General features: G+C 39.9%; 2 protein-coding genes across 3 annotated transcripts in view; one reads left to right on the plus strand and one right to left on the minus strand.

Moving 5' to 3' along the window:
• Nucleotides 1-6: 6 nt before the first annotated feature.
• On the minus strand, nt 7-19,240 carry jazf1b (JAZF zinc finger 1b). Its single transcript, XM_057339246.1, has 5 exons — nt 18,531-19,240; nt 7,260-7,332; nt 5,337-5,533; nt 3,608-3,777; nt 7-2,068 (listed from the first exon to the last, which is right to left on the minus strand). The coding sequence occupies exons 1-5, from the start codon at nt 18,643-18,645 to the stop codon at nt 1,892-1,894; spliced, it is 732 nt and encodes a 243-aa protein (XP_057195229.1). The 5' UTR covers nt 18,646-19,240; the 3' UTR covers nt 7-1,891.
• Nucleotides 19,241-24,630: 5,390 nt separating this feature from the next.
• Nucleotides 24,631-27,879, plus strand: part of creb5b (cAMP responsive element binding protein 5b) — a 55,979-nt gene continuing 52,730 nt past the window's right edge. The window contains exon 1 of one of the 2 annotated variants that reach the window (XM_057339867.1): nt 24,631-24,760. The gene's annotated coding sequence lies outside the window, so the exon portion shown is untranslated. The remainder of the gene's footprint in view (nt 24,761-27,879) is intronic. The other variant, XM_057339866.1, reaches the window with a different exon arrangement.

Consider the following 27,879-nt stretch of genomic DNA (forward strand, 5'->3'; position numbering starts at 1 on the left):
ACAATGTTGTCAAAACATATCAGAGGACATTTTAATGTTCAAAATAGAACCAGGTGTATATTTACAAAGCAGCTTTTTTTCTTTCTTTTTTTCTTTTGTTGCAGAAAATGTCACCAGTTTCAAAACAACATCTGGTGTTTGACTTCATTACATGTAGGAACATTATTGTCCAGAAACTTAAGAAAATATAATTTAAAGCACTCACATACAGACGTTAACAATACATTAGGTACACAATATATCAAATACTTCCCTCTATATTGGCAGTGTAATACTGTCACAATGTTCATCGAAACTGATACTGCAACTCCATGAAAGAAAACATCCGTGATGTCATAATGAGGAATTGGCAGGTCCTGATCTGGCTGGGATTTCTGGAGGGTCTAGCGACATGGTCATTTCACCCCTTCATTTATAAGTCCAAAGCGAGTACCATTCTGATGCAATGTCCACACTTGAATAGCTTTTTGTCAGGGTTGGTTGGAACGTATAATGTTAATATCAGGGGGTAGCCTATATATTAAGGTCACATGGACAACAACAGAAAAAAGTCAGAGTGAACACACAATCAGAATTGAAATCAAAATCGGGTTTTCGATTGACACATGGCTACACATATACTGTACTGGAATGCTGTGGTTTACCACAATTCAAGGCAACCAGTTTACATAATCTCACAACTAACAAGCCAATGGAGGTATCGCAAAAACCCTTCCCTTTAGCTAGAATAAAACAACAAAAGGTATACTCTATAACCTCCATGTTAGTCCTTTAAATTTCACTGCTGATTCGCAGCCAAGACTGCGAAGTCAGATATGTTGGCAATACAAAATTCCTTAAACAGGTTGGCAACTGGTCACTACAAAGTGCTTTAGGTTCTTCACCAGATCACATGAAGTTCACCGTGGAGGTTTGTAAACTCCCGCCACAGTGGATCTGAGAAGTGTGTAACAGCTTACTCTAAAAATAATATCATAAATCGGGCAGGATTATGGTTCTGAAATGCTGGCGATTTGTCACCTGAGAGTCATTTGGTACTTTTTTCTGAGATAACCAAAGCACTACCAACGAAGAAAACTGCACATCTACAATAAACAACATTGTCAGCTCAAACTTAAACAGTATAGAATTTACATTTGACTATGAAAGTTCATAGCATATATTTATATACACAATCTATAACTATGAATGTTGCTTATATATAGGTGTAGATATTTTGTTATTTTACACACATTCAGACTTTTCAGGCCATTCCTGTTTTGACTTTCTCACTGACAAGAGGATTCTTGGTGGAACAGGACGAACTCTCAAGCTTCTCCATTCGGTGTGAAGCTGGTTTGTCGAATCTCCTCCAGGGCTGCTAGTAACCATTCATTTTTCTCTCAACGGAACAACACGCAATTCTCTTTTCATCCATCGTTCTTTTGCAATAAGCACCTTACATCAAAAAGGAAGACGGGAAAAAGCATGATGGCGAATGTGCAAAAATACAAAACTGAACTCTGACACAAATAAGCAGAGGAAATAAACCGAGATAAAGAGAAGATAAAAGAATTAAAGCATGCAATTCGGAGTGTAGTGTCTTGAGCATGGAGGGCTGTGCCATATGGAGGTACGGAACGACAGACTTCCCTAAGAGGAGTATAAAAATATGAATGTATGAAATATTATTACTCTTAAAAGAGTACAATACGCTAGGTAGACCTTCAGATGTATTTTTTGGATGTCTTCCAAAAAGCAGACGACATAAGAGAAAGATGGATCTGAGATATTGGACAGCCAGAGCTGCTGGTGAGGATGGATATGGAGGTTTGCACCGTACATACTGCATTGGTGCGTGTATGTATTTCACATATATGTATTTGTGAATGCAGAGAAGGCGGTTGGCACTCTACTGCTGCATTTTACGGATGATGTCAGCAGAGACAGGGGGGTGAAAGTTGATGGTGTGGTGTCGAAGCCCCTGAGAGCTTTTGTAGCTTTTACCACACCGGCACTTGAAAGGCTTGCGAACGCGAATCTGAGTGCGATGGCCGTTCTTGGCGTGGTACTTAATACCATTCACATTCTGAAACAGAAAAAAGCAAATCAGGAACAGAAGGTTAGAGAATACGGCTATGGGATCGATCCATGTGATGAGAGGCCTAAACATTTACACACCTATAACTGACCCTTCTCTAGCTCCGTCTTCAAATTTTTACTAACCAAAGCCTTCCGTCACATTTTTTGCTTAGTTTCATACCGTGAATGTTGCTTTAAGGGACATTTCACAGTATAATGAAGATTCTTTCATTATTTACTCATCCTCGTGTCATTTCAAACCTGTATGTTTTTCTTTCTTTTTCAGAACACAAAAGAGGACATTTTGAAGAACGTTGGTAACCAAACAACCCTTGCCCCCATTGACTTCACTTCCATTGTATGGACCACTGAGAAATTTCTCAAAATATCTTCATTTGTGTTATACGGGTTTCGAATGACATGACGGTGAATAAATGACAGAATTATTATTTCTGGATACATTAATTCCTTTAATGGAATACTGAAAATAATTACTAAATATAAATAGGCCTACATGGTTTTATTCAGAATATGTTTAATACTTCCTGAGGTAAATCAAATCCAATAACTAAATTCAAAGTTTCTCTTTTAAGTAAGGGGGTGGGGCTTGCAGAAGACTCAAATCTGTGTCGGTCAACACCACTGATTGTACTGCATTTCTTTAAAAACTGTATCACCAGCCCTCCATATCTTTTTCCTAAACCGTTTTATTTATCTCCGGAAGCACAAACGTCCGAAAAATGTATAATATATTGACACTGACAATATATTTTAATACTCTGTGACATATAAAACACACAGTGTTGTGTGAAACAGCAGCTGTCTGACAGCGGTGAAGGTCTGAACACAAATAAACCCCAATGAGACCCACATCTAACCACACAGCTGAACATGGAAAGACACCCTCGTGGCTGTCATCATCCATTTCCTCTCCTTTCTATTGAATACAGCGCACACAGGCTGCACATCATTTATCTCAGCAGCCAGAACCAGATGGCAGTGGAAAATCCCATAAAACTCACAGGCCTTGTAGTGGACTGCATGTTCGCCTTTACAATGTACACCACTGAAGGTCTAAATCTTCCAGTTCTGTGACTGCTACACCACCAGCCCAGCCCATTCATTGATGGATATAGAGATGTACAATAATTCTTTAAAGTGATTGTTCACCTAAAAAAGAAAATTCTGACATAATTTACTCACGTTGTTGGTTCAAACCTGTTTAACTTTTTTTCTTCTGCGGAACACAAAATAAGATATTTGGAAGAATGCTGGTAAACGAAAACAGTTGGTCCGGATTGACTTGCATTGGTTTGTGTCCATACAATAGAATTCAATGGGGACCAACAGTTTTCGTTTACCAACGTTCTTCAGAATATCTTCATTTGTGTTTTGCAGACGAAAGAAAGTCAAACAGGTTTAAATGTCAAGAGGTTGAGTAAGTGATGCCTGAATAGTTGTTTTTGGGTGAACTGTCCCTTTAATAAAAACCTTAAATAAGGTTTTAATGAAATAATCCAGCCACATTCTCATATGCCTCTTTTACCTTGTATCTCTTTTTGCATCCGGGGACAGGGCACGCGAACGGTTTCTCATCTCCTCCATTCATGCACATGGAACTCAGGATGGATTCTGAACTAATGGCACTTTCGGTGGTCCATGACTCGTCGCTGTCAGACTCTTCGTATTCTGCTTCTTCCTCATCATACTCGCTACCTGAGAGCAAGCAGGAAGTCACTATTTAGTAAAGTAGCAGATTCTTATAATACATTTAAAGGGACAGTTCACCCAAAAATGAAAATTCTGTCATGAATTACTCCTTCTCTAGTTGTTCCAAACCTGTATAAATTTCTGTTTGGTTGAACACAGAGAAAGATATTTGGAAGAATGCTTGTAACAAAACAGCTCTTGGTCACCATTGACTACCATAGTAAGAAAAATGACAATGGTAGTCAAAAGTGCCATAGAACTGTTTTGCTGTCCTACATTCTTCACAATATCTTCTTTTGTGTTGAACAGAACAAAACAAAAATTATAAAGTAATTTGTCCTACTACGGTAGTCAATGGGGTCCAAGAACAGTGTGGTTACAAGCATTTTTCCAAATATATATCTCTGTGTTCACCAAAACAAAGAAATTTATACAGATTTGGAACAACTCGAAGGTAAGTAAATGATGACAGAATTTTTATTTTTGGGTGAACTGTCTCTTTAATACAGGAACAATTTCCACTGGACAAACTCAAGATGAGTGCCTCGCTCAAGGGCACTTGGGCACTATGCTGGGTTCCAGCTAACAGTGATATCTATGAATGTTTGTGATAATCAGCTAACCTAGCAAGCTGTTTTCATTTTTGCAGTTTTATTGTATTTTAATATTCAAATGTCAGTAAGAAGAAAAACAAAAACTTTTCTATACTGTATCAATCTGTACAGTATATGTGATAGACAGTGATCTTTGGTAGGTCCTTCGGGTGCATTTTGAGTAACAAAGTGCATACAAAAGACCTGAACTGGATGTGATGAGACCTGTTTTGCGGTTTCTGCATGTGGCGTTCTGCATAAAGCCTATACAAAAGGTTTTCTGTAGAAAAATGGGTACAGTTGTCTTTCTCACAGAGTACTGTGCCCAGTCAGCAAAGCGTTTGCGTTTTATGAGAAACAATCTGGAAGGCATAAGAAGGTCTAAGGGTTAATGCACAGTAATAGTATGATACCAGCAATTTCAAGACTGTTCCGTGCATGTTCCAAACCCGCACAAATAAAATGCCTAAAACATCTAATTGTGGAGAGAGCACATTGCTCTAGAGAAGGCCATGGGAAACAGCAGCTACGGTCGTGGAGAACAAAACAAATCGGTGACTCACAATGTGAATGTTTGTTTGTCTATTACGACAGATAAAACAAGCACGGCAGGTTTGACAAAACAAAACATGTATGTAAAAATCGTTACAAGGTGATGTCTGTACAGACGCATGGTAGTGTCTAAATCCGCTCCCTTGTTCAGCAGTATGTACACTACGTATATAAATAAAGCCCTGATTCTGATATTTTATAAAGGCACTGTATTTTAAACAGCTACAATGAAGATAAGAAAAATGCATGTTATTTGAATGTAAAGAATATTACCTATGGTGTTCATTTTTTGATAAAAATGAAAATATCATTTAAATTGTAATTGTGTCACATGTAAATATTTAGTGGGACCTGGCTAATGTCACAGGGAGCCGGAAAGTGAAATGAGACACAGCAAAGATATGTGTTTGGTGGGACTACCTGTGGGGGTGCTGCTCCTAAATGAAGATGAGGGCGTGATGGGCGGGGTGACGGGTGGAGTGAGGTTCCCGCTATTGTGGCGAGGGGGCGTGGCCACACTGTTGCGTGAAAGGTTGCCTGTCAATGAGAGTGACAGCTTTGGCTGAACCTTCTTCTTTACAGAATCATGCTCCCGGCGTGCCGCGTCTGTCACGAACCTACGGAGAGAAAGAATTTCATTAATCCAAAGCTATTAACAAATTACAGCAAACATTAAATATACTGTATATAGCACTTAATGGGTAACCCCAACGAAGACAAGTGAAGTGAAAGTGAAGTGAAAGTGACCTATTAGTCAGATACGGTGACCCATACCCGAAATGTGACCTCTGCATTTAACCCATCCAGAGAGTAGTGAACACACACACAGCAAGTGGTGAACACACATACACCCGGAGCAGTGGGCAGCTATCACTGCAGCGCCCGGGGAGCAAGTAGGGGTAAGGTGCCTTGCTCAGGGGCACCTCAGTCGTTACCCGCCGGCCCTGAGAATCGAACCGGCAACCTTCTGGTCACGAGTCCGACTCTCTAACCATTAGGCCACGACTGCCCCTTAATAATAATATATAATAATAATAATAATAATTATGAACTGTGCAGTTCACTCATTTTAACATTTTTATACTAGATTTCATATGCACCGTTTAAAAAAAAAAGTGCACCAAATGGACATCTTACAGTAGGTCACACCATCATGTCACTATACGTTTCCATAGGTTGCACTTTGTCAAGTTTTTTCCTGTTTGTCCACCCTCTAATTCTCTCCAGCTGAAGTGGTGAGTGATGTTACAGACCTTGCTGTGAAACAGTGCTGGACTTGCAAAGTCCAGCCCAACATGCCATTGTAACCAATCAAAAAACTGAACCAAATTATGTTAGTTACATTTTATAAATGAAATGTTTTGAGGTTGAAGTTATTATGCTTTTATGATTAATTATTGCTTCCACTTCCAAGTATTCAGGAACTATAACTGTTTCCTGCCATACAAATTAAATGTTATGTTAGCCATGTCAATAAAGCGCAGATGTACTGTATATGTTGTCATGAAGTCAATTCAGTGTGGCCCATACCATGTGAAAACACTGAAGTTATTTTGTTGCAATATAAAACTGTCTGTAAATGTATGTGATAAAACATAAATGCTGGCTTTATTAAAGCTAGTATGGAATTAACAGATTACCAGCAAAAGCCACATAAAGCACAAAGAGCAAGACATGGACAAAGAAGGGTCTCGTCTTCATTATGTAAGAATTTCCACTAATATTCAGCTTATTAAAGTTGTTTAACAGTGGAACTGCTTTCTGTACGTAATATATCTACACAAACCGCATTCAACAAAGTCAAGTGGAGTTACAGTGAAGACTTGGGTGCTGGAGCATTACAGCTTCATAAACTGACGAAAGGAAGTAGATGAGACTTGACCACACAAGAGCATTAACTACAAACTATAGAACAGACGAAAAAATAAAATAAACTCTTTAGCATTGTCTTTGTTATAGTTATTTAATGCTTAAAAAACTAAATGCAAAACAATAAGCATGCACAAAACATAAAATAAACTCTTTAGCGTTGTCTTTGTTATAGAGTTATTTAATGCTTAAAAAACTAAATACAAAACAATAAGCAAGCGCAAACACACAAAAAAACACGTTCTTCAGTTATTTTATTAGACCCATGGCTTAAAAATAATAAATGCTATTTCTCATAACCTTAATTTACAAAGACACTTGCTGTGGAAAGTAAATGTTACAGTTGCTGCGAGCTTAAGGGCCTTGATTGTAATAATTTATAGACTATTTATGATGTAAAGATTAGAAGCATGTGTTTGAGACAGGAATATGGACGTTTAATGAGGTAGACTGAGAATCGAAATGCCAGTGTACCTGTTAATGTAGCTGAGGGCGACGTACGTGGGCTGCTGAAGTTCCTGTTTCTCCAACACGCGAGGATCTGTATCTACACAAAGACAAATAATTCATCATAAAAACAAGCACACCACAAGAAAAACTTTTTCAATACGTTCTAATCACCATTCAGAAAATGCATGTATAAATCTTTGTGTGACAGCAATGTTGACCTGTTTAAACACGTCACCACAGTCATTTTGGGCCACCAAAAACCAGTCAGTGAGTTTGTAGAAGATCACGTGTCGATGCCACAGTGAAGCTATTACCAACTTTATTGACTTTCAAACTCAATACAAGATTCTGCCACACAACTCGTACACAATCGCTTGCAGATGGCAACCGACTCCATTAATCAAGATTTTTTCATTAAACTCTACTTTAGGGAGGAATAAATCAGCACTTCTCTGTGTGTTTGGGAGAGAGGGCGAGCTAGAGTATGGAAAGTGTACTTCTAATAGCTGTTTGGTAAAAACATAAGTCAGCCATTTGGTTAATGTCACACCACACCATGCTCAACAAGCTCTGTGCCGTTCCTCCCAGATGTCTGGTGCCTGCTGCACTCCAGGGCCACCCAGTTCACCCTCCAGCCTGCTCCGAATGTCCCTCACGCCAATGCAAAAATTTATTTTTACAACATCAAGCCTTAGATGTGCATATTGAAGAGTTTAAAACTTCTGAAGTGACTGGACTATTCTGTCAAAACAGCTCCTGATTTCTGTGGTAAATGTTGTCACGAAGTTCTGATGCATCCGCGTGGACTATGCTGCCACCTTGTGGGGAGATTGTGAATTTTACGGTTTTTCCTTTTTTTGCATGGCAGATTAGGTTGGCCAGCTCAATTACATGCTTCCTGTTATTTTAAGATCCGCTGGAGCACAAACTGGACAAAAACATTGCGAGCACGCAATACTCCTTAATGTCTCAGCGACGAAAACGTCCTCACTGTGGTCGGCTGTGCCAGCATACCTGCGGCTCTGCCAGGGTAATCGTTTTCAGATGCAGATCTCTCAGGGCATTCTCCGACACTGTTAACACAAGCGCTGCCAAAACACAGTTTCATCTAATGAGCCTTCCCAGTGCACCCCCCCGTGACGCATCTCAATGCCTCTTTCTATGCCTCTGCTGTGAGTAAACACATTTGTGCCTGCTTTAACCCAAAACATATTTGTCTCAACACGTGCTTATGCGAGTGAAGTGTGCTTCCGGCCAGCATGGCATCACTGCCACCTCATCATTATGCAGGCCTGCAAACCGGGTTGTCACCATGGCGACGCCCACATGCCTCACAGTACAGCATCGATGTATGGTGCACTGGGTCGGTGTTTCGCCATCTGAAAGCTAGTGTTCTTTTGGAGTCAGGTAGGTGGATGTATGTAGGTGTGCGGTTTTGTGTCAGTTTAACGTTTAAAGCTTTCAACTAGGCCTGTGCCTCAGCTAAAGTGTTTCATTAGCATTGATTTAACTACTGTGAGAAAGACCCCACACCTTTCTGACAAGCGCACACACAAATCGCTTCAGGCATTACGCTGTTCCTGTGCCAAGAAAATGGGGGTTTTGTGTGTTTGCATATGACCCATGGAGGAGAAAAGCCTCAAAAGGGAAGAACCAAGAAGAGCTAAACAGTCACACACACACACACACATGGATCAATCCACACACACAGTCCGTAAATCAAAGGCAAGTATCCCAAGGCCCTGCCCAGGTTCCATTAGGGCCTGAAGTCACTAAGGGGCCCCAGGGCTGCTGCCTACCAGGACCCATTATACAGGAGAGGTGGTCCGCAAGTACACAAAACAGGTGGTCTACCATGGTGGTCTCTTTCTTTCTTTCTTTCTTTCTTTCTCTGACACACACACACACACACACACACAATTTCAGGGACAGAGGCAGGACTTAAGTGTACGATTTGAAAACACCAATTTGAGGGTGTCAGTAGTATTAAAATTGGTATCAATTAATAGTTTAATCTGTTCTAAAATATACTGATATTGTTGACTGATATCTGGTTTTAAATTTCCCTTTGCGTATTTTGAGTAAATAATACACATTTGTGCAATATAATATTATATTTACCCCCTCAGGTTTGACCAGAGACCATAAAATATGACAAAACACTAAACTTTTAAGGCATTTATAAATTATTTGACAAAAAAAGCAAACAACAACAAATCAGGGCATGTTTTTAATTCGAAAATAAAAAAAAGAAGACGAATCCAGTCGCTAGGTTAAACTAACCCAGAAAATGTTTATATCTGACCCAACAATGTGTTAAAACAAATCAGCATGGATTAAATTAGAATCCAACGGTTGGGTGGGTCATCCTTTTTGATTCAAACGTGGGTTGAAAATAACATAGGAAAAAATGTATAGGAATAAAAACAAAAGCTCACATGAAATAAGACATACAGTTGCTACAATTCTTTCTGTTATTGGCTAATATTTGATGATTTTGTCTTGGAGTAATATTTTGGAGCCATTCTTTGCACACGTGTTGTGTGCAATTGTTTTTGCCTAGCTGAGCTTCAGGTTTTACTACAAGTACATTTCTGTAACATGAATACAGAGTTTTTCAATAATACTACATGAATAATAATAATATTATGAATAATAATCATATTACATTTGAAAAAGTGAAGACATCAATTGTCCAAAGTTAAACATTACTTTTGGCAAGGAGTGTATATCTTTCCTCTAGATATCACCATTGGCTAACATCTACATTTCTATTATTGAAAGCAGTGTAAATTATAAAACTTAATTTGAGAAAGAATTTGAAGTCCATATACTCCTGGCTGTGTAGTGAATGTGTGTATACACACATGCTGGGTTATTTTCAACCCATTGTTGGGTCAAATATAAACCATTTGCTGGGTTAATTTAACCAAACGCTGGACTATAAATAACCCACCATTTGTTTGTGTAGTGAGCATAGGTGAAGTCTTGCATTCCTCAGGCCAGCTGAGTATCTTTTCTCTAGTGTATTCCCCACACTTTCTTTTCCCCTCTATCTTACATCCCACTATCCTCCTTCTACTCTACTAAACGAACACAGCCAGATAACAAACCCCTCCTCTATCAAAGCATTATGGGAAACCAGTTGCCAATACTGTGGTTATATATTTATACGACAGGCCCAACCGACAGCCATTTGATCCTGTGTCACTAAGAGAGGACAGAATTCTCCTGTTCACCAAAAAAACCACAGATGATCATGGCCTTCAAAGAATTGTACACAGATTAGTCATCATTCTGGATAGATTACATCAATAAATCCACACATCGAAACCGCACTATATGAGCGGCTGCTGTGTCTTTATCATCTTTACCCATTAAGTCATTCTAAAGATGTCATATAACAAAACTTTTCGATGCTCTCTCATGCATGAAATCGGGGTGGGTGGTCATATATCTGAAGATCACAATGCACACATCCAAAATGCACAGACACACACGTTCTAAATCAGCAGCACCCCCTGCTACGTTAATCCAGGTAATATCAGTTCTTCCTGTCATTAGCTGGCCTGTGCTGGGTTCGGGGGGTGTTGGTTTGAGGTAATTAGGTCCACCAGGTGCAGCTCTGAGGGGCACCAGTCACCGCTACTCAAATTTATTATTTCCGCACATATTTTTTTGCAACCCATTCCACGAACCTTCAGCGTGCACCCTGCTCAGAGACACACATTGTTCAGAGGTCTGGACATCACTCCCGCAGAGATGACATCTTGAGAGCAGAAGACGTCTGTCCAACACACCGAAGCTAAAGCCTTTAAAAGCTAGCGGTTTCACAAAGGATGATGCTTTTCATTATAACACCGCACTGATACTTTTGAACTAAAGATCAAGACGAAAATGACGCTGGAGAGTACAGCGTAAAATGTATTTTAATGGCAGTCTCAGATCAACTGGAGGGTTTAAGCTAGCTAAACACTAAAAAGAGTGTTACACATTTAACTCTCTAAATCATCTCATGGTCGTATTAACACTTTTAATGTGAAACCTTATAGTTTGTGAAATGTATGTTTTAAGAGCTGGAAGTTGGAAAAGAATCGCATAAATTGTCACTTCCAATCGCGAGCCTTGTTGGGAGTTTTCAACGACACATTCCTTGCACTCTTTTTCGCATGACCGTAAAGAACCCACATACACACAAATACACACCCCTCCATCTTTTTACCCATATTTACTCGGTTCACAATCAAACCCCAGAGAACGCCGTAACCATAAACTAGAATTTACTCGAACGCAGAGGAAAATGCTAAGGCGATAAAATATTACAACCTTAAAACTTCACAAGCTCATTTGCTGTTTTCAATGAGGCTTATCGCAACGTTTCGCCACCCGACCTCGCAAATCCTCACGATGGTGTGTCATCGCCCCCTTTTGGTCACACACCCCAACAGCACCTGTCAACGAACCCATGTCAGCCCCTAGAATGCACGCCTTGTTTAACCGGCCGTCAATTAAAGCAGAGATTGTTCTTAGCACCAGGTCCCCAGATGAGGAGTAAGAGAGGCCAAAATCCATCCATCCTACTTTGTAATTAGGCTTCCTCCAAGCCAACGTGGACCTGTGCCAGATCTCACACCTCACCAGGAGCAGGGCTGCGGGTGAGGGAGGGGTGCCATGGGACACTAATTGCCTCATTACTGGCCAATAAGTCACTTTAGCCACGCTCTGTTTTAGCTAACACCCCGGACACATGTGAGACATGTAATCGGTATTAAAACAACCTCAGGTCAGCTGCCTGGAGTTGATCAACTTCCTTCTCATCCAACTGAGATGAAATATAAAGGAAACGGGGAGGGTTGCGTGTTGATGTTTTTAGTTTGTATGTCAACTCGATTGTCCAGCGGTCAATTTAATTTACACATAAATGAAACAGCGAAACTAAATTGAACAACAGTAGGCAGACAAAAGCTATCAGATGGACGGGTTTAAGACTGACATGCACTACCAATGATTTTAATAGGTTATTTTTTTAAGACTGGTGCTCTTGTGTGTGGCCATTAGATGAAAACTAGGTATAACTTGTTCTAAAACTATATAATATAAACTCTGCAGTTAACTGTGTCAAGTATGTGGTCAAGTGCAACAGAAAGAAATACTGCTTTCCATCAGCTCATATGTCTGAAAGATGAGGCGTACCAGATGCATTTTAAAAGATATTTACATATTCAGAGTTTAGAAATGCAAAATGTTCCTTTACTGTATCTCCTGTACAATACTCACTAAATGTTTTGCATGTGAATCGTCTAACTCGAAAACTAGCCTGTAGCATATGAGTTCCGTTACAGGCCTAGATCACATCAAAGTAAAAAATGTATTATAACATTTATGCAGGAAATTACAGGTAACATGTTAATTCTGAAACCCCATGAGGTAACGCACACTGTAAAATATCCAACTTTCTCCCAATGTTCTCCCGACATGGAAAATTAAGTAACTTGAACAAAGACGTTTTGAGTTTAATTTATTGTTTTGGGGATACTGAATTTTTTTGTTAAAAATATTTTTTTGTGGACTGGACAAACGATATTGCGCTCAACAAGGCTTTTGAAATTCCCAGCATGCACTGCAGCATGTGCAGCACAATTTTAACATTTAAAAGATGACTGTTTTAGTGCTTGGCTTTATTTTTGCTGTTGTTGTTGTCATTTTTTATTATTATCTGTTATATTTAGAGTTGTTGTGATGTTGGAATGATGTTTGATGATTGTCACTATGTTTGAGGTTTGCTCAATGCTGATACTGCTGAAAGTGCATTTAACACAAAGTATTTGTGAATTTGCAGTTGTCTGACCAATGTTTATGATCTTTTTTAAGTCAAGGATGTATATCGTATAATAATGAATGAAGTTGAATCAAAACTTAATTTCAGTTGGGTGAACTTGTCGACTTGCATGGCAAATTTAAAAAATCAGCATTACATAAGTGAACAAAATCTTCCTGTACAGGTGCCTTATTTTTTATGTTTATGAATTTCACCAGCGTTAGGAAGTTACCCACTGATCTAAACTCTCATAAGCTAGATGAGCCAACCAGGAATGTCAGTGAGCAGGGAAAGAGGGGCGCTGTCTTTAAAGCTGCCATAACACACAGTTTCTGCCAATCTCATATAATTTTGAGTACATATAGAGTAGTATTGTATACTTTGTATCTTCGAAGAGAATTTAGTTTGATCACATTTATAAAAGATAGATACAGCTGTACAATTACAATTATTTCCGGAAAATTACAACCTCCTGGGGGTGTGTGGGGGGGAGGAACTAAATCACGAGCACACAATACATTATCGCAATAACTTTGACTGAGATATCCATCAGCACCATCCTGGCTACACTAGCTTGTTTTCATTTGAAAACAGTGTTTTCAAAACGCTCTTCGTCCACACTAGCGTTTCCCAAACGCTGCCCATCTACACTCAAAACACTTATATCCATGTACTGCGCATGACTAGAACCCAAGACACGTCAGCATGTGTCATTTCTGTCAGGCGTTTATTTACTTTCTGCATTATTATGTCGCGGCAATGTGGAGCAAAGACAGTTTTTAAATAGACGGACAATGAGGTAACTTGGAGATGAGTCTCCTTCAACACCCTTTAACACAAGACTATAAAACTGCAAAAGCGAAACTTAACTCGCGCTCCGCTGCCAAACAATAACTGCGAGTAATTAAATATTCCGTCTCCTAAAATGCAATCTAAAGTATGCATGAACGGACATAAATGCTATCAAACAGGAGAGCAGCCGATACAACTGTGTCACATGACTAAAAACGCGTCATCGCTTTTAAACCCCTCCATTTTTCTCATTCACACTACAGTGCGAAAACGGCGTTGGTTGGCGATGGGGATCATTTGTCCAGCTGCTGCCCCAAGTCATCCAGAATTCCCGCCTGGTAAGCGGAGACAAGGGACAAAACCTTAAGAGCCCTGACAGCCAAGGCCTTAAAAGCGGCTTGATGAACTGAGGCAGAAAAGTGGTCCATTTTGCTGGGCAAGACCAGCTTCTGCGGAGCGAGCAGCCCGCCCTGGACTGGGTTAAGATGCTTGCCGATCGACAGCTTGACAGCGCGGGGATCACCCATGCCGAGAGTTGCCATATCTTTCACCTCAAGACCCGCGAGATTGTGCTTGAGATTCAGCGGGTCGCTCCAGTAGTGACTCATGTGCTTCGCGCAGGCTGGAAGGACAGGGAAAAGCTGTTTCCTCGGGCCGGGAGGGGCTGCTAGCACTGTCTCATTGTACACATCCCTCTCCTGGTCGGTGGCGCTCTGTGGAGCCAGCCACTCAATCTTGAGATGAGCGACCGCTCGTTCACACACGTCCAGGAGGATAGAATGGGGTAAGACCGCAGGGGGTTAGCCTGGGGAACACCAGAGACCGGGATGGCCTCCTCATCCTCTGAGACCCCAAGAAGGCCCGCGTCATCATCATCGTCAGAACCGTCCGGTTCATATGCGAACTTGAGGTTGCCCGAGAAGATATCCTCTTCAGGGAAGGATCAGGCAAGTCTGCCCAATTAAGTGATGTCGCACCCCGGGAGGCCCCCAGAGGCTTGTTGCCATGACCGTGTCCCCGATTCGAGTCAGAAAGGCCGAGCTCGACACACTGGGTCGCGGCAACTTTGAGACGACACCGCAGGAGCTTTTAAAGCAGCACAAGGCAATGGCTGCAAAGCTTGGGGTTCTCCAAAGCCTCTTCTGCATGCTTGAGGCCCAAGCAGACCTTGTGAGAGTCCTTAGCGGCGATAAGAGCCCCACATGCAGCCGGGCAGGCCCGTGATGAGCTGTTCCTGGGAGTAGCGGCAGATTTAGAGAGCAACATATTTGCGAGAAACTCAGAAAAATCTGTGGCGGGCAGCTGTGGAAAGGGGGGCAAGTGAGAAAAATATACGAGCGTGGGCGGCTCAGGATGCCAAACCCAGCTAACCTGGCTGTATAGACTGGTGGAGGCTGATCAGACGATAGGTCCTCCTGAAGACACGCAGTGAGCAGTGAATATCCAACCGAACTGTGTCCGTGCAGAGATCGCAAGAAATGAATGTCAACTGGAGAACAGCAGCGCAGGCAGACTTTATATGCTCTCAGGTAAGGGGGTGGGGCCTTACCTGGCATTGGCTGCATGCTTCTGCCTGTCTAGCCAGACTTGGTGCAATTGGATGCTTCTGCAGAGGTCAGGTACGGATGCCCTTCCCATAGGTGTATCTCGAACACGAGATGATGAAAGAGAACGTATTAGTGTGGATAGCCAGGCCACCGTATACACTGATAGCATGCGTCCCTACTGAGAGGAGTATGATCGTGACATACAGTCAGAGATGGGAAGTAACGAAGTACAAATACTTCGTTACTGTACTTAAGTAGATTTTTCTGGTATCAGTACTTTACTCCACTATTTATTTTTCTGACGACTTTTTACTTTCACGTCTTACATTTTTACGCAAATACCTGTACTTTCTACTTCTTACATTTCCAAACCAGGCTCGTTACTTTAGTTTTAATCTGTATTTGATGCACAATCAATATTATTTCTTGTCATTGCGTGACTTTTTCAACCTAATGATAGGTCTGCCTAAAAGCCGAAGCGCTGTGTGAGGTGGCCACTAGCCAATCAAATGTAAGAAGGCGGGAGTTACTGTTTACAGAGCAAAGCGGTGACCAATCAAATCAAAGAAGACGGAGTAACAGTTCTCAGATCTCGAGCGTGATATTCTGCATCATGTGGTGACTCGTGAATGGTAGGGTTTTTTAGCGCGAAAGGACCAGATTTTAAATATGTAATTTAGCTATTTAGATGTTCTACAAACATAACATATACTTCACGAAAGATGTAGTTCTGTCAGAAGTTAAGGCAGCTCGTTAAGTTAAGCGCATTATTGTTGCTGTTGTTCATTAGTATGTATGAATTGCATGTTTTTTTGCTATCGTGGTGTGTGCATTAAGTTCATGAACGAGTGAAAAATACCTGCTCATTGCTTTGCTTTCGATGAACTAATTATAGTGGGCACTTTTGCACAAAAATGCGCTAATTTCCTGATTGCCATTTGAAGTGGTTTCTGGACATATCCTATTAGTCTTATTTTCTAATTTTCTTAATGCATTTGCTTTGTTTGATCTGTTTGATCTATTTTCCTGATTTTTATTATATTTTTTCATCTTGTCATGATTAAAATTATAAGGAAATAAAAAACGATCCTTATCAACGTTGATTGACATTGCAATAAAATACTATCACATTATTTTGGAAGTTAAAATTTTGGGCTGGTTTTTGTTGGAGTGAGTAGGCTTTAGTGAGCCTTTGGGCTGGAAATCATCCACCTAATCTAGCAACACTGACATCAGTTTTAATGTTGAACGAGTGTAACGTACAATGTAAGAGGCTAAACATCTAATATTTTAAAGCAAGGCATAATTTCAAGAAATGTGTTTAACCAATCGAGAAAAACAGTAATGGTTACCAAGTAAATTGACTTGCCTAATTAATTATCTCTTTATTTCTCAGTTTTCTCTTTTTGACAAGATCTCCCAAGTGTCTACAACCTTTGTATAATGATATGTCCATGAATGGTCTGTGCTTAAAATTTAAAGGGACAGTTAATCTAAAATTGAAAGCAGTGAAATTCTGTTATAAAATGTTTTGACAATCACAGTACCAAACAGTCATTTCCTGGCTATTACGCATCGCAGACATAGGCTAGTAGTCTAAGAAGCTGCCACGGACCAAGGCGGAAGGCAACACAAAGAATAGCTCAAATTATGGTTGAGAACTTGAGACAAAGGGAATTCTGTCACAATTATTATCAATACGCTTGTCCTTTACACTCTTATCTTACGTCATAATTGTATTATAAATTTGTGTTTTTTTCCACTACATAGGTAGTGGCAAATAGATTTATTCCATCAGTCTTTTTTATGCTTGTGTTCTACATAATGGTAGTTCAGTTGTGAGGTACGAGCGTGACTCTAAAACAGGAAGTAGTATTGGCTACTTTTTACTTAAGTACATTTTAGAGCCCATACTTTATACTTTTACTTGAGTAAACAAGTTTAGTCAGTACTTCGACTTTTACTTGAGTACTTTTAAACATGAGTATCTGTACTTCTACTTAAGTAAAGGATGTGTGTACTTTTGCCATCTCTGCATACAGTACATATACTGTACAGTAACAGTATGTAATACTTTCGATGTGCCACAACTATATGAGTACCAGAAAACTACAAAAATACCTCCATGAAGATACTGAGATAACCCTAACAAGCTAGCAATACAGTAAACCAATTAGAACTTCATACAAATAAGTTTGACAGACAGAGATTCCCGACCTCTGTGTGACTACACTTTAGAAAGACGCATATGATGTTGGTTCCTTGCGACCCTATAGCCTATATCTGCATTTACAAATACTGAACATCTATAAAAGAGGGGGAAATGTTTTTCTTTAACCACCTGTGTTGCAGTCTAAGCAGGCCAGTCAATGAGATGAGAACTGCAACAATGCAGTATCTGTCCGGCATCTCATGCATTGAGAAACTGATATCCCACTGCTTTATGATACTCAACAGGACACAATAGCAGGGTTTAATGTTTAAACCTGTTTTATACACCTGAAAAAAAAACATTAAAGTGATACTGTAGCCCTTGGAACAAAGCAGCCCTGATAGCATAGACATACATAATCATCTACTTTTACTGCCACCTGATGCTCATATACAACTGCTTTAAAAATCTGCATGCATATATCATTTAGATGCGCATGTATGTGACTGCCGTTATATTTACACATTATCATTTAGGTATAACGTAAGAATTACACTCACACACATGCACCTCCGTGTATGTTACATTTTACTATGTCAAGATCTCACGCTGCATTAGCAATAATACGTATTTGATCAACTTCAAGGAGAGTTCACCCGTGCATTTAATGTTTATGAAGTGCGTGCGAGGGGTACACACATCTCCTCGAGCGCAGCGGGCCTCGCGCTTAAAATAACGCACCGCAATACCAGCGCTTGTGTTTACACCTTTAGATAACGTTCTACTTTAGAGGAGGAAATAAACGGTTCGCATATCGCGCCGTCGACACGTAAAAGGGTCACGAAACCGAGCAAAAGGCAGCGATCAGTCACATCGCTTCACCACACCTAGCAACAGCGCCTCTGCGACGCAGGAAGTGAGTGCGATCGTGGCCATTGCTGCGCGAACTGCGGCGGCACGGATTGCGTTTCCGCGAGCCCACTTACCGATGTGGTTATCCTCGATGTGCGCGATGAGCTCGGCCAGCGACTCGAGGTGCAGCCCGCAGCCCTCGAACTGGCAGATGTTGGAGAAGAAGGAGGCGGCGGCGATGCCTGTCATGGTCTTCGCTACATTGAGGAGCAGCAGCTCGGGGCGAGCGGAAAGCAGATTGCAGATTGCACGCACGCGCGCTCGCACCGTGAAGGCAGACAGCGGCAGCAGCAGCAGCAGCTGGATTGGAACAGGGAAGAGAGAGAGAGAGACTGAGCACAACAGGATAGATAGGTGGCTCCACCAGCACACACGTCATGCCTGTTGATATAAGACACTGTACAGTTATATCATAATTTATGGTTGATGCCCTGGACAAAAGAGTTGAAGGGCATGATGTGATGGTAATGGCAGCAGTATTACGTAGGCCTACAGTGATACTGTAATTTATCAAATTAAAATTCATACTGTACACATTAATACCAGGTTAATAAACTCTTAAAAATCAAGGTTACTGTTGCGTAAAATCTAGGCCAGTCTTCTGAGCGAAGAATGCATGAACAGGTAATAATTAGCCTAAACGTTTCTTTAACAAATTCTTTTGGGGTTACCGAAATGCCTTGGCATCACTGCAGAGAACGCTTTATAGCACATTTTGTTTTTAATAATTTAACTGGTATGATTAAAAATGTGTTTCACATTTTACACCCAAATTAACTGAAATTTATTCAAGTGAAATATTTACTGTAAGTGATTCAATCTGAATACTTTAGGTTACACCAAGTCATTTTAAGGATTACATCACATAGAAATTCTTAGTATATAATTTATACTTAAATAGAATAAATTGGCTTTACAAACAGCATGTTTTTATTAAAATCATGCCAGCGAACAGCAAAGTTCTCATAACTGAAGAAACACACTTTGAGACATTCTAAAATAAGTTAAATGTGAAATCCGAGTAAACTGATTCTGGAAAATAAAGTGCAGTGCTGTTGATGTCCACATGGTGGCAGTATGACATTAAAAACGACGTTACTTTACTACAGAAACGAGATCATTGCTTATTTATCACAAGCAAAACAGACAAGTAAAAGTGCTGTGAAGGTATCATGATACATTAGTGGCACCAAAATTATTTATATTTGCATTTCACAGACATTTTTATCCAAAGCTACATACAGTCCATACTCATTTTTTTGAATCCTTATGTGTTCCCTTTGGATCGAACCCACAACCTTTGCGTTGCTAACGTACTACCAGTAGTAATAGTACTATGATGCTTTCACTGTGGTGCCCTATTTCTGTGCAATGATATTTCTTTTTTTAATTTTAAAATACTTTAAAAACACCACCGTATTTTTATTGAGTAAGTCTTCATTGACTTTTTAAAAGTTTTATGGCAGTTGGCAAACCAACTTATGGTGCTTATACCACCACCCAAGTCTTCATTACTCCTAAAACTACCTTTTTAAAATCTAAATTTAGTTAATACAGCATTTTATATAAGTCACATGAAGTTATAAAGGGTGCATCAAGGTTTATATTTAAATCATTTAAATTCTTAAACAAATACCTGAATACATTTTAACTTAGCTCATATTTTCTCTGTGGTTTGCATGGTTGAGTATGTATACAGTAAGCTTAACTAAGGCAGAAAAGCCATAAATGGCTGTATGGTCATATACAGATGACTTGATCACTATAGCGTTTCTCTCTCCGTAATAAAAGAGCCCCAGTGGTGAAGACCACATTATTGCTGTTTTCTTTCCTTTTACTCGCATTTACATCCATGTGCTTCATCGCTCTCTCTCTCGCTCTCTCGCCTCCTCTGTTTTTCCATGATTTCCTGTTCACGTTTGTTGGCAGAAGTTGCTGGTGCTGGTGTCGTGCCCAGTAATGTGTAATGGGGACGTTGTTGGGTTGGGCCCCATTTACTCACCACAGCGGAGCGCAGCATGGGCAGCTGTGCGCCCCGATCGGCCTGCTTTTTCCAGCAGCGCTGGAGTACGCTGTGGGACATATCTGAAAAAGCATTACATCATTGACTCACTCTGTTTTGAGGCTTTCCAGGCCTTATGGCCTTCAATCTTGCATTCAATTCTGTTATCCTTCTTACTTTTTTTCAATTGTCAAATTGTATTAGATGGTGAGCCATCAACCAGACTTTGTGATTGTTGATGAGAATCAGATACTTTTGCTTGTTTATGTTCTGGGTCTCTTATTCCAATGGACATTTTTTGTTGATATTAAAAGTTGGCATTTCAATAACTCAGACACACACAAAAAACAGTATGATTGTGAATCTGTGCCAGTGGCATCAACAAAAAGTTACATTTTTGCCAATAGGCCAGATAAATGTAAGGGAAGTCTCATGGTTGAAGTTCTGGCTAATGGTTTGCTTCGGACTCTCTTTGACATAATGTTAAATCTCTGTGGAGACCACACCAAAACAAGCTATTCTGTGGTGACTGATCGGATAAAGACATTGGTTTAAATACTTTGCGACTAAAACCCCCAGACCCATTACGACTTAAATAACATTGTAATGTTCAGACCCAAACTTTTGCAAGTTCTGGCCTTCCCTTGCTGGAACTTAAATGCACATGGCATTATACCACTGCAGTCATACTGTAAACTACTCAGAAATGATGTCAGTCAGTTTTTTAGCTTCATAAATATGTAATGCTGCGTCGGTTCACTTCGAACAATTACATAATAACAGTGTGTTTTTGGTAACATCATTTTAATGCGCTATGTGGTCTTCAAACACAATTCAGCTTTTATTTTGTTTTGATTCCTTATGACGTTTCTTGGAGGTTCCTCGTGGTTTAAAAGTCCTGTCATTTCCACAGACACCCAAAGGTCGGAATAGCGGTTTTATTGTGATACTAAAGGGACATCTTTCCATACCAAATAATGTTGAGTTTCTTTCTAAATGTCTTTGTATCTGGTAGACCACCACCACAGGAAAATAATGAGCTTTGTTGGGGGGAGCCATGTGTTATTATACAAAGCTGCATACTTCAACATTTCCATTCCTGCAGGCACTTCAAGACACGGAGATGACTCCACAGAGTGAAGCTGGAACGTTCCGTTGAGAGGATCAAACAGACAGCCAATATGCTTCCTTACGCTATATCCAATGATCATAACATCCAGCTCTTCAAACCTGAGGCCAAATGCGCTTTAAACAAACTGAATTAAGAATTCATACAACTTTCTTTAAGATGTACACTTGTGACTTTTAGCTGCATTGAATGTGAAATCCATTATGGAATATGACATAATACTGGATTCGAGCGACTGCCAAAACCAGATAGAGTTCTGGCTCTTACGATACATCTGGTTACATGTCATGGTCAGCCACACACACACTCTGCTCTGCTGCAACTCAATGAGTTTGTTTTGACTCACTAAATGTTGAACAAACTCTTTGTATTCTGTAAATATAAACAGAGTAATAATTTGTTCTGTAAGTCATTCTTTTCGCTTGCTAAACAAGGCCTTCATTATGTCGCTGACGTTTGACGCGTTCATTTTCTACTCCTTAACTGATGCGTTATGTTTTTGTTTTACATCAGTGTTGGGACTTTCGAGTTGAATTTATTGTTGATATGTGTGTACTTTTGGATTAATATGAATGTGTTGACTGTTTAGGTGTATGAATAATGGATTCTTTCAAAAATTACACTATATTACACAATATTCTCTATTTGGTACTTATGTAAAAGTGTACTCTTTATTGCTATTTGTATAGGTTTAGAGTTGTTCTTCCAATTTAATTTTTACAGTATGTAAGTCTATGTGTGTGGAGAGGAAGGGGGTCTCTCTCCTGTGCTGATGTAACGGCAACAAATGTTCTCCCTTTAGGATAAAGGGAATCATTCCAATCTTCTGAATGCAATTAAAGTGTTCTGGGACATGCTCACCATCAAAGGTGAATTTGGTTCTTTCCAAGGTCATCTTCAGTCAAAGAGCTGATTAAACACACGATCTCTCACTTGTGTTTGTTGACGATGAGCCTTTGGATGAGGTTTTCCAAACTCTTCTGTCTCTTGTGAATCGACTCTCTGATGTCAAATTGCAATCAGGTTTCGACTGTAACATTCCCAAATTGCTGTTCTAGGGATTGTGCTTCTACAGTGCAAGTTTGTTGTTTATGGTTTAACATACCATAAAGACTGAATACATTTTCACATTCAACAGAATCAATAAAAATTCACTAAGCAACGTTACAAACAATCTTTGGGCAATTGCGCACAAGTGATATTTCATAGCAAAGTTTTAACCCAATTAGACTTGACATTAGAGCGTCAACTTTGCACCGCTCCTTTAAAATGTGAATTTGAAGCCCCGCATACAAGACGTTAGAGACAGACCAACCTGCCGTGCATTAGAGATAAAATCTTTTAAAGTGTAGGGTCACTGACCCATCTCTGACTGTGCACTTATGCCACTTATTGCTCAGCTCTCCCACGGGATGATGTCTGGATGGTTGGGAGAAATATATAGACCATAAAGGAACAAATACTGTCATAAAGCTTTGATTAAGGCTCAGGTTAAAAGACACAGGCAAGCGAAGTGGCTGAGTTATGGTGGCAGTTGAGGCTGGTGTTATTGTTCCCGTGACAGAGCTCTTAGTGCGGGTGGCTCATTGTAAACAGCCAGCTTTCTGAGGAGCAGACAGCCATTAATCGCTGATGCTATCCCAGACTCCTCCAGTGCACCTTCAGCCTCAGAAATCACACTGCCGCCACCAGAACATTCACTGAGGCTTAAAAGGTTGTGACTCTGTCTACACTTTTTTTTATTCTCGCACTATTATGGCTGACATGTCAGTTTAACAGCAATGATGAACCTAATGATCATTTTCGACGATACTGTCTCTTGCGGGAAAAAATATACTCATAAAGTGACAGTGTATAAGATTTATAGCTCTCGAAAAGTTTTAATAGCTCCATCACTGTATTTTAGGGAGATTTTACACAGAGGATTTTGGGTTCATTGTTGTATTAATGATTCTGACAGCCATGCTGTTTAAAGTCATTTGAGTAAACTGTAGTAACTGTTGATGTGGTACTTGCATTTATTTGTTTCATATTTATTTAGTAGAACCTACAAACAATTTAAAGTGTTGCATGTAGATGACAATAAAATATTTTTACTATTTAAAATTCATGGCTCATTTTGAACACGTTGAACAACACATTTTCCATTTTAACAATACACAATGCATTATAAATATAGACTTCATATATACACGTTATTGTTTATTAATATGTTTTTTAATACCACCAAATACATGCTTCAGCTCCAAAGTATTTCACGACGAGGTACTGAAAAAACACAGGTATTGGTTGGCTTGTCCTTCGATGGAACCTGCATCACATTACGTCTGCCTTGCAATTATCTGTGAACAAAGAAGTCGCAGCTTTGATTCTGTAACACCATCTTCTAAATTCAACACTTGCAGTCAGATATAATCCAGCCAATAATTTATTTACCTCTGACACTTTCATTATTTAGTACACACAGAGGCACTGGCGAGCTGCACACAATTAACAGACCTGGATAACTCAACTGAGCTCTGTGGCTTTGTGCCTTCAGCCATTGTGCAACATGTCTCCTGTTAATAAGCCGTTCAGAAGATGTGAAGCAAATTGTTTGGAAACACTTAGTAATACAATTCATGAATAATTTATCAACAAACTTTTTTACAGATCTTCACTCAGTTACACGAAAAAGAAGTGGTAGTAAATTCTGAAATAAAAGTGTTACTTAAATTAAATAATTATCATTTTAATAATTGTGATGGTCTGTATTAGCTTTATAATAACCAACCTAAGATGTTTATTTGAATGTCCTGTTGTCATTTTAATATTTAGGAAAAATTATACCGTTTCAAATGTAATCACCTGGAAAACTTGTTGCGTAATAGCATGTTCCTATACACTTACGATTCACAACAGTTTATCCCTCTAACTCACTGAGGAGAACAACAATAACAACTTGAGCCAGACAGATGTTAGCGTTGCTGTCCTGCCACCACACCCACCGGCTCTGACCCCGCCCCGTTGGCTCCGCCTCCACGAGGGACCGCAATGATTTAGAAGTTCAGGAATCCCACGTGACGTCACCAAAGGGTGATGTAATGCTTCTCTAAATAGATCGTATTGTAATCTTTCCTCAGTCCAGCGTGGTTCCTTCAGAAAGTGTGCTGCATCTTCTCCAGACTTGTGCGGTGAGTTGTTTCACTTGTTTTTCATACCGATCTACACCAATTCCTTTGCATTAACATGCACTTGCTGGTCGGTACCTCAGTCGGTGCCATTGTAACGGGCAATCTCTCGAGTCTGAAGAAGTGACAAGTTTATTTGAGATTCACATGAACCAATTTCAACTACTTTCACGGAGTGTGTCAACATTGGTCTATTTCAGTCGCTTCCTTGTCAGTTAGAAACACGCGCTGATCGTGAGTTACTTTTTTGATATTCTGGAGTTGTTTACATGTAACAGGTTTCGCCTATTATTCTATTTAACACCCAAATTACGTGTTTGGCGTCTGAAACAAGCCGCTAACGTATCGACTTTAATCTAAAGTACAGCACGCTGTCGTGCAATTCTTAGAAAACTTATCGCGGAGTGACTTTGCTGTTGGTTTGAGCGCATGAAGCTGTCAAACACGACCGCGCTGATGCAGGGTGCTCACGCGTGCATGTGCATGTGTGTATGAGTACGACAATGTTGTGTCCCGCTCGCGCTGTCACGGTAACTGTTGTGCATTGTTCATAAGAAGCGGTCCGCCGTTTACAGCGTTGAATCTGTTTGCTTCATTCATCAAAATGCAAAAACCGATGAACTTCTCTGTCTCTGAATAACTGCACCTCTAGCCATTGTCCCGTCCCGAGCCAGATCAAGAGCGATCGCGACCGCGACAGTCACAGGAGTACCAGTCCACCTTTTGTTAAATAAAAATGGGAACCAAAGTATGTACTATGATTATTTGCATTGAATAATAACATTGGTATAAAATGTAACAAGACAGCATGACGTCATAATGCAGGCCAGTCAGACTGTTTGATAAAGCGTCGGGTTATTGAGTGTTTCAGCGGATTGTGCCGACGACGAGGCGTTTTAATCCACTGACAATAAATGCAAACAAAAAATAGTCCACGTACTTGCATTATTCTGCGTTCTCTTATTAGCAAAAAAACAACAACAACCATATTTGTTTGCATGAACGTACAGCAAACAGAAATATTGGGCTACACAGCAACTACATTGTAATCTTTTATCTGCTTCATTTTTATTAATTTAATAGGTTTTATTCTACTTTCATTCAAAACTTTTATTACTACTGAATACACCTGACTATACGCTCATAAGGCTTTATTGCTTTAGAATGGAGATTTACTAAAGTTTGATTGATTTTACTAAAGTTAATATTAATTTATAGTTTAATTTATGTAAACTTCATTGAAAGCATTTATTATTATTGAAAAATGAAATATTGTCAACTATTCAATTGAGCTGTTTTGACAAGTTGGTGTGACTGTTAAAAAGTATTTGTTCACTGGTAGTCCTGTATAAAGAAAACATTTTATTATATTATTTGTTTTTAACAATTAAAGCTAAAATGTAAAAAAAAAAAGATTTTAAAATATTCACTGTGAGGGACTCTTTTAAACACTTTATATGCTTTAGCCTGCCATTGTCTCAGCAGGGTTGATGTATAAATATGGTTAAAGAAACTTACTAATATAAAGTATTTTCATGTTTAATTAATATCGATATAAAAAATGAAATCCTCTCCTTCTGTAATTATTTTATAGCCACTTTTGCAAACTGAAAAGTATGCAATATTCATATTTCAAATGTGTGCTCCCCGATATACAAGCAAGTCTTAAGTTCTCTGGGTCTGTGTAAGTTTATGTTTAAAAATGTGATGACTGACAGTGATAGAAGGTTGCTTTTGTGGGGCCCCTTTGTCTGTTCATTATGAAAGGTTTACGCCATCTTTAGCATTGTCTGTATGTTTCTTATTCCTTGCCCCGGGTGCTGTTCTGATCCTACCTTGAACCTCTGCTGCCGAAGGCCTGGGGAGGATGGGGGGGGGGTTGGATTTAAATTGCAGCACAAGTTTGTGCTTGCTGTAACCTTCACCACCCTCCTCCTCCCCTCCGCATGTACACCATACTGTTTGAATTCAGAGGAGATAGTTCCTTACCGGTCCCTGTGAAACTGTACTCCGGTCCCTAATCCTCCTTCGCTGCGACATCGGGTCATTCTAAATGAGAATTTCCTTGCGCTAAATGAAAACACCAGTGAAAGAGAAGCCAAGCAGTGTATAACCACCGGTGAGCAAATATTACACACCTGGCCCTGTGTCGCATGGGATATTCGACAGTTTAAGGGACTAAAAGATTTGCCGGTGGTTGCTCGAGGGTGGAAATGATACGGTAATGTTTCTGTCATAAATATGAATAAAGTGCTGTTAAAATCGTATGTTTAACTGAACAGATTTGATGACAGTTTTTGCAGTCACTGTTGTATGAGTTACGGTGAGAGTATGTGTTGTGCGAGAGGCGGAATATAGCTGGAGGCGACTGATTGTGTTGCACTCTTGATTTTGCTGTTGGATTTAGGCCTAAAGTTTGTGAAGTTAGAAACTATACTTGGATCTCAATTGTCTAATGTGTTCATGTCCGTGAAGGTGAATAATAAGCTTAAGGTGCTTAATAAGAGTTGTTGCCAGTTGGTCAATCGCATCGAGTGACCAATCACATTTAGTGGCCAATCACATTCATTGGTTAATCAATCCGAAAAACCAAAGTCATCAGAAATGAGAGAGGACTTAATGATACATATGGAGACCCTTCATTTTCTGTCTCGCAACGAACAAACAAAAGAATGGATGGAGAGAAAGACAGGACCCAGAAAACATTTGGGACTTGTCATTTAGCAGACGTCTTCTTGATGCCAGTTCTCTCATAGAAACACCCTGTCCAGACCATATAATCCCCACGGGCCACGTCTCAGAGGCCGTCTGGAGAGGACCGGACTGTAAGGAAAAAGATGTCTGGTTAACATAACGACAAATTTGCATGTTTTGACTGCATGGGAGGAAACAGTTGGCTAGACCAATCGGACAGGAAAAAGTCATGCAAATTGCGCATGAAAGCGTTCTTACAGCCTGGCTCACGTATACCCGGTGAGGCTAAACTGAACCATTTGAAGTTTTCATTTATTCAACGTTTCTTACATGTTTATTTTCCACGCATTTGGAACGTGTTTGTTAGCTGTCTAAGCGGTGTGTCAACAGTGTGTTTTGCTGCTGTATATGAAGGGGACTTGACTCTG

This window comes from Triplophysa rosa, linkage group LG8 (assembly GCF_024868665.1).
Source record: "Triplophysa rosa linkage group LG8, Trosa_1v2, whole genome shotgun sequence".
In the NCBI taxonomy this organism is placed as follows: domain Eukaryota; kingdom Metazoa; phylum Chordata; class Actinopteri; order Cypriniformes; family Nemacheilidae; genus Triplophysa; species Triplophysa rosa.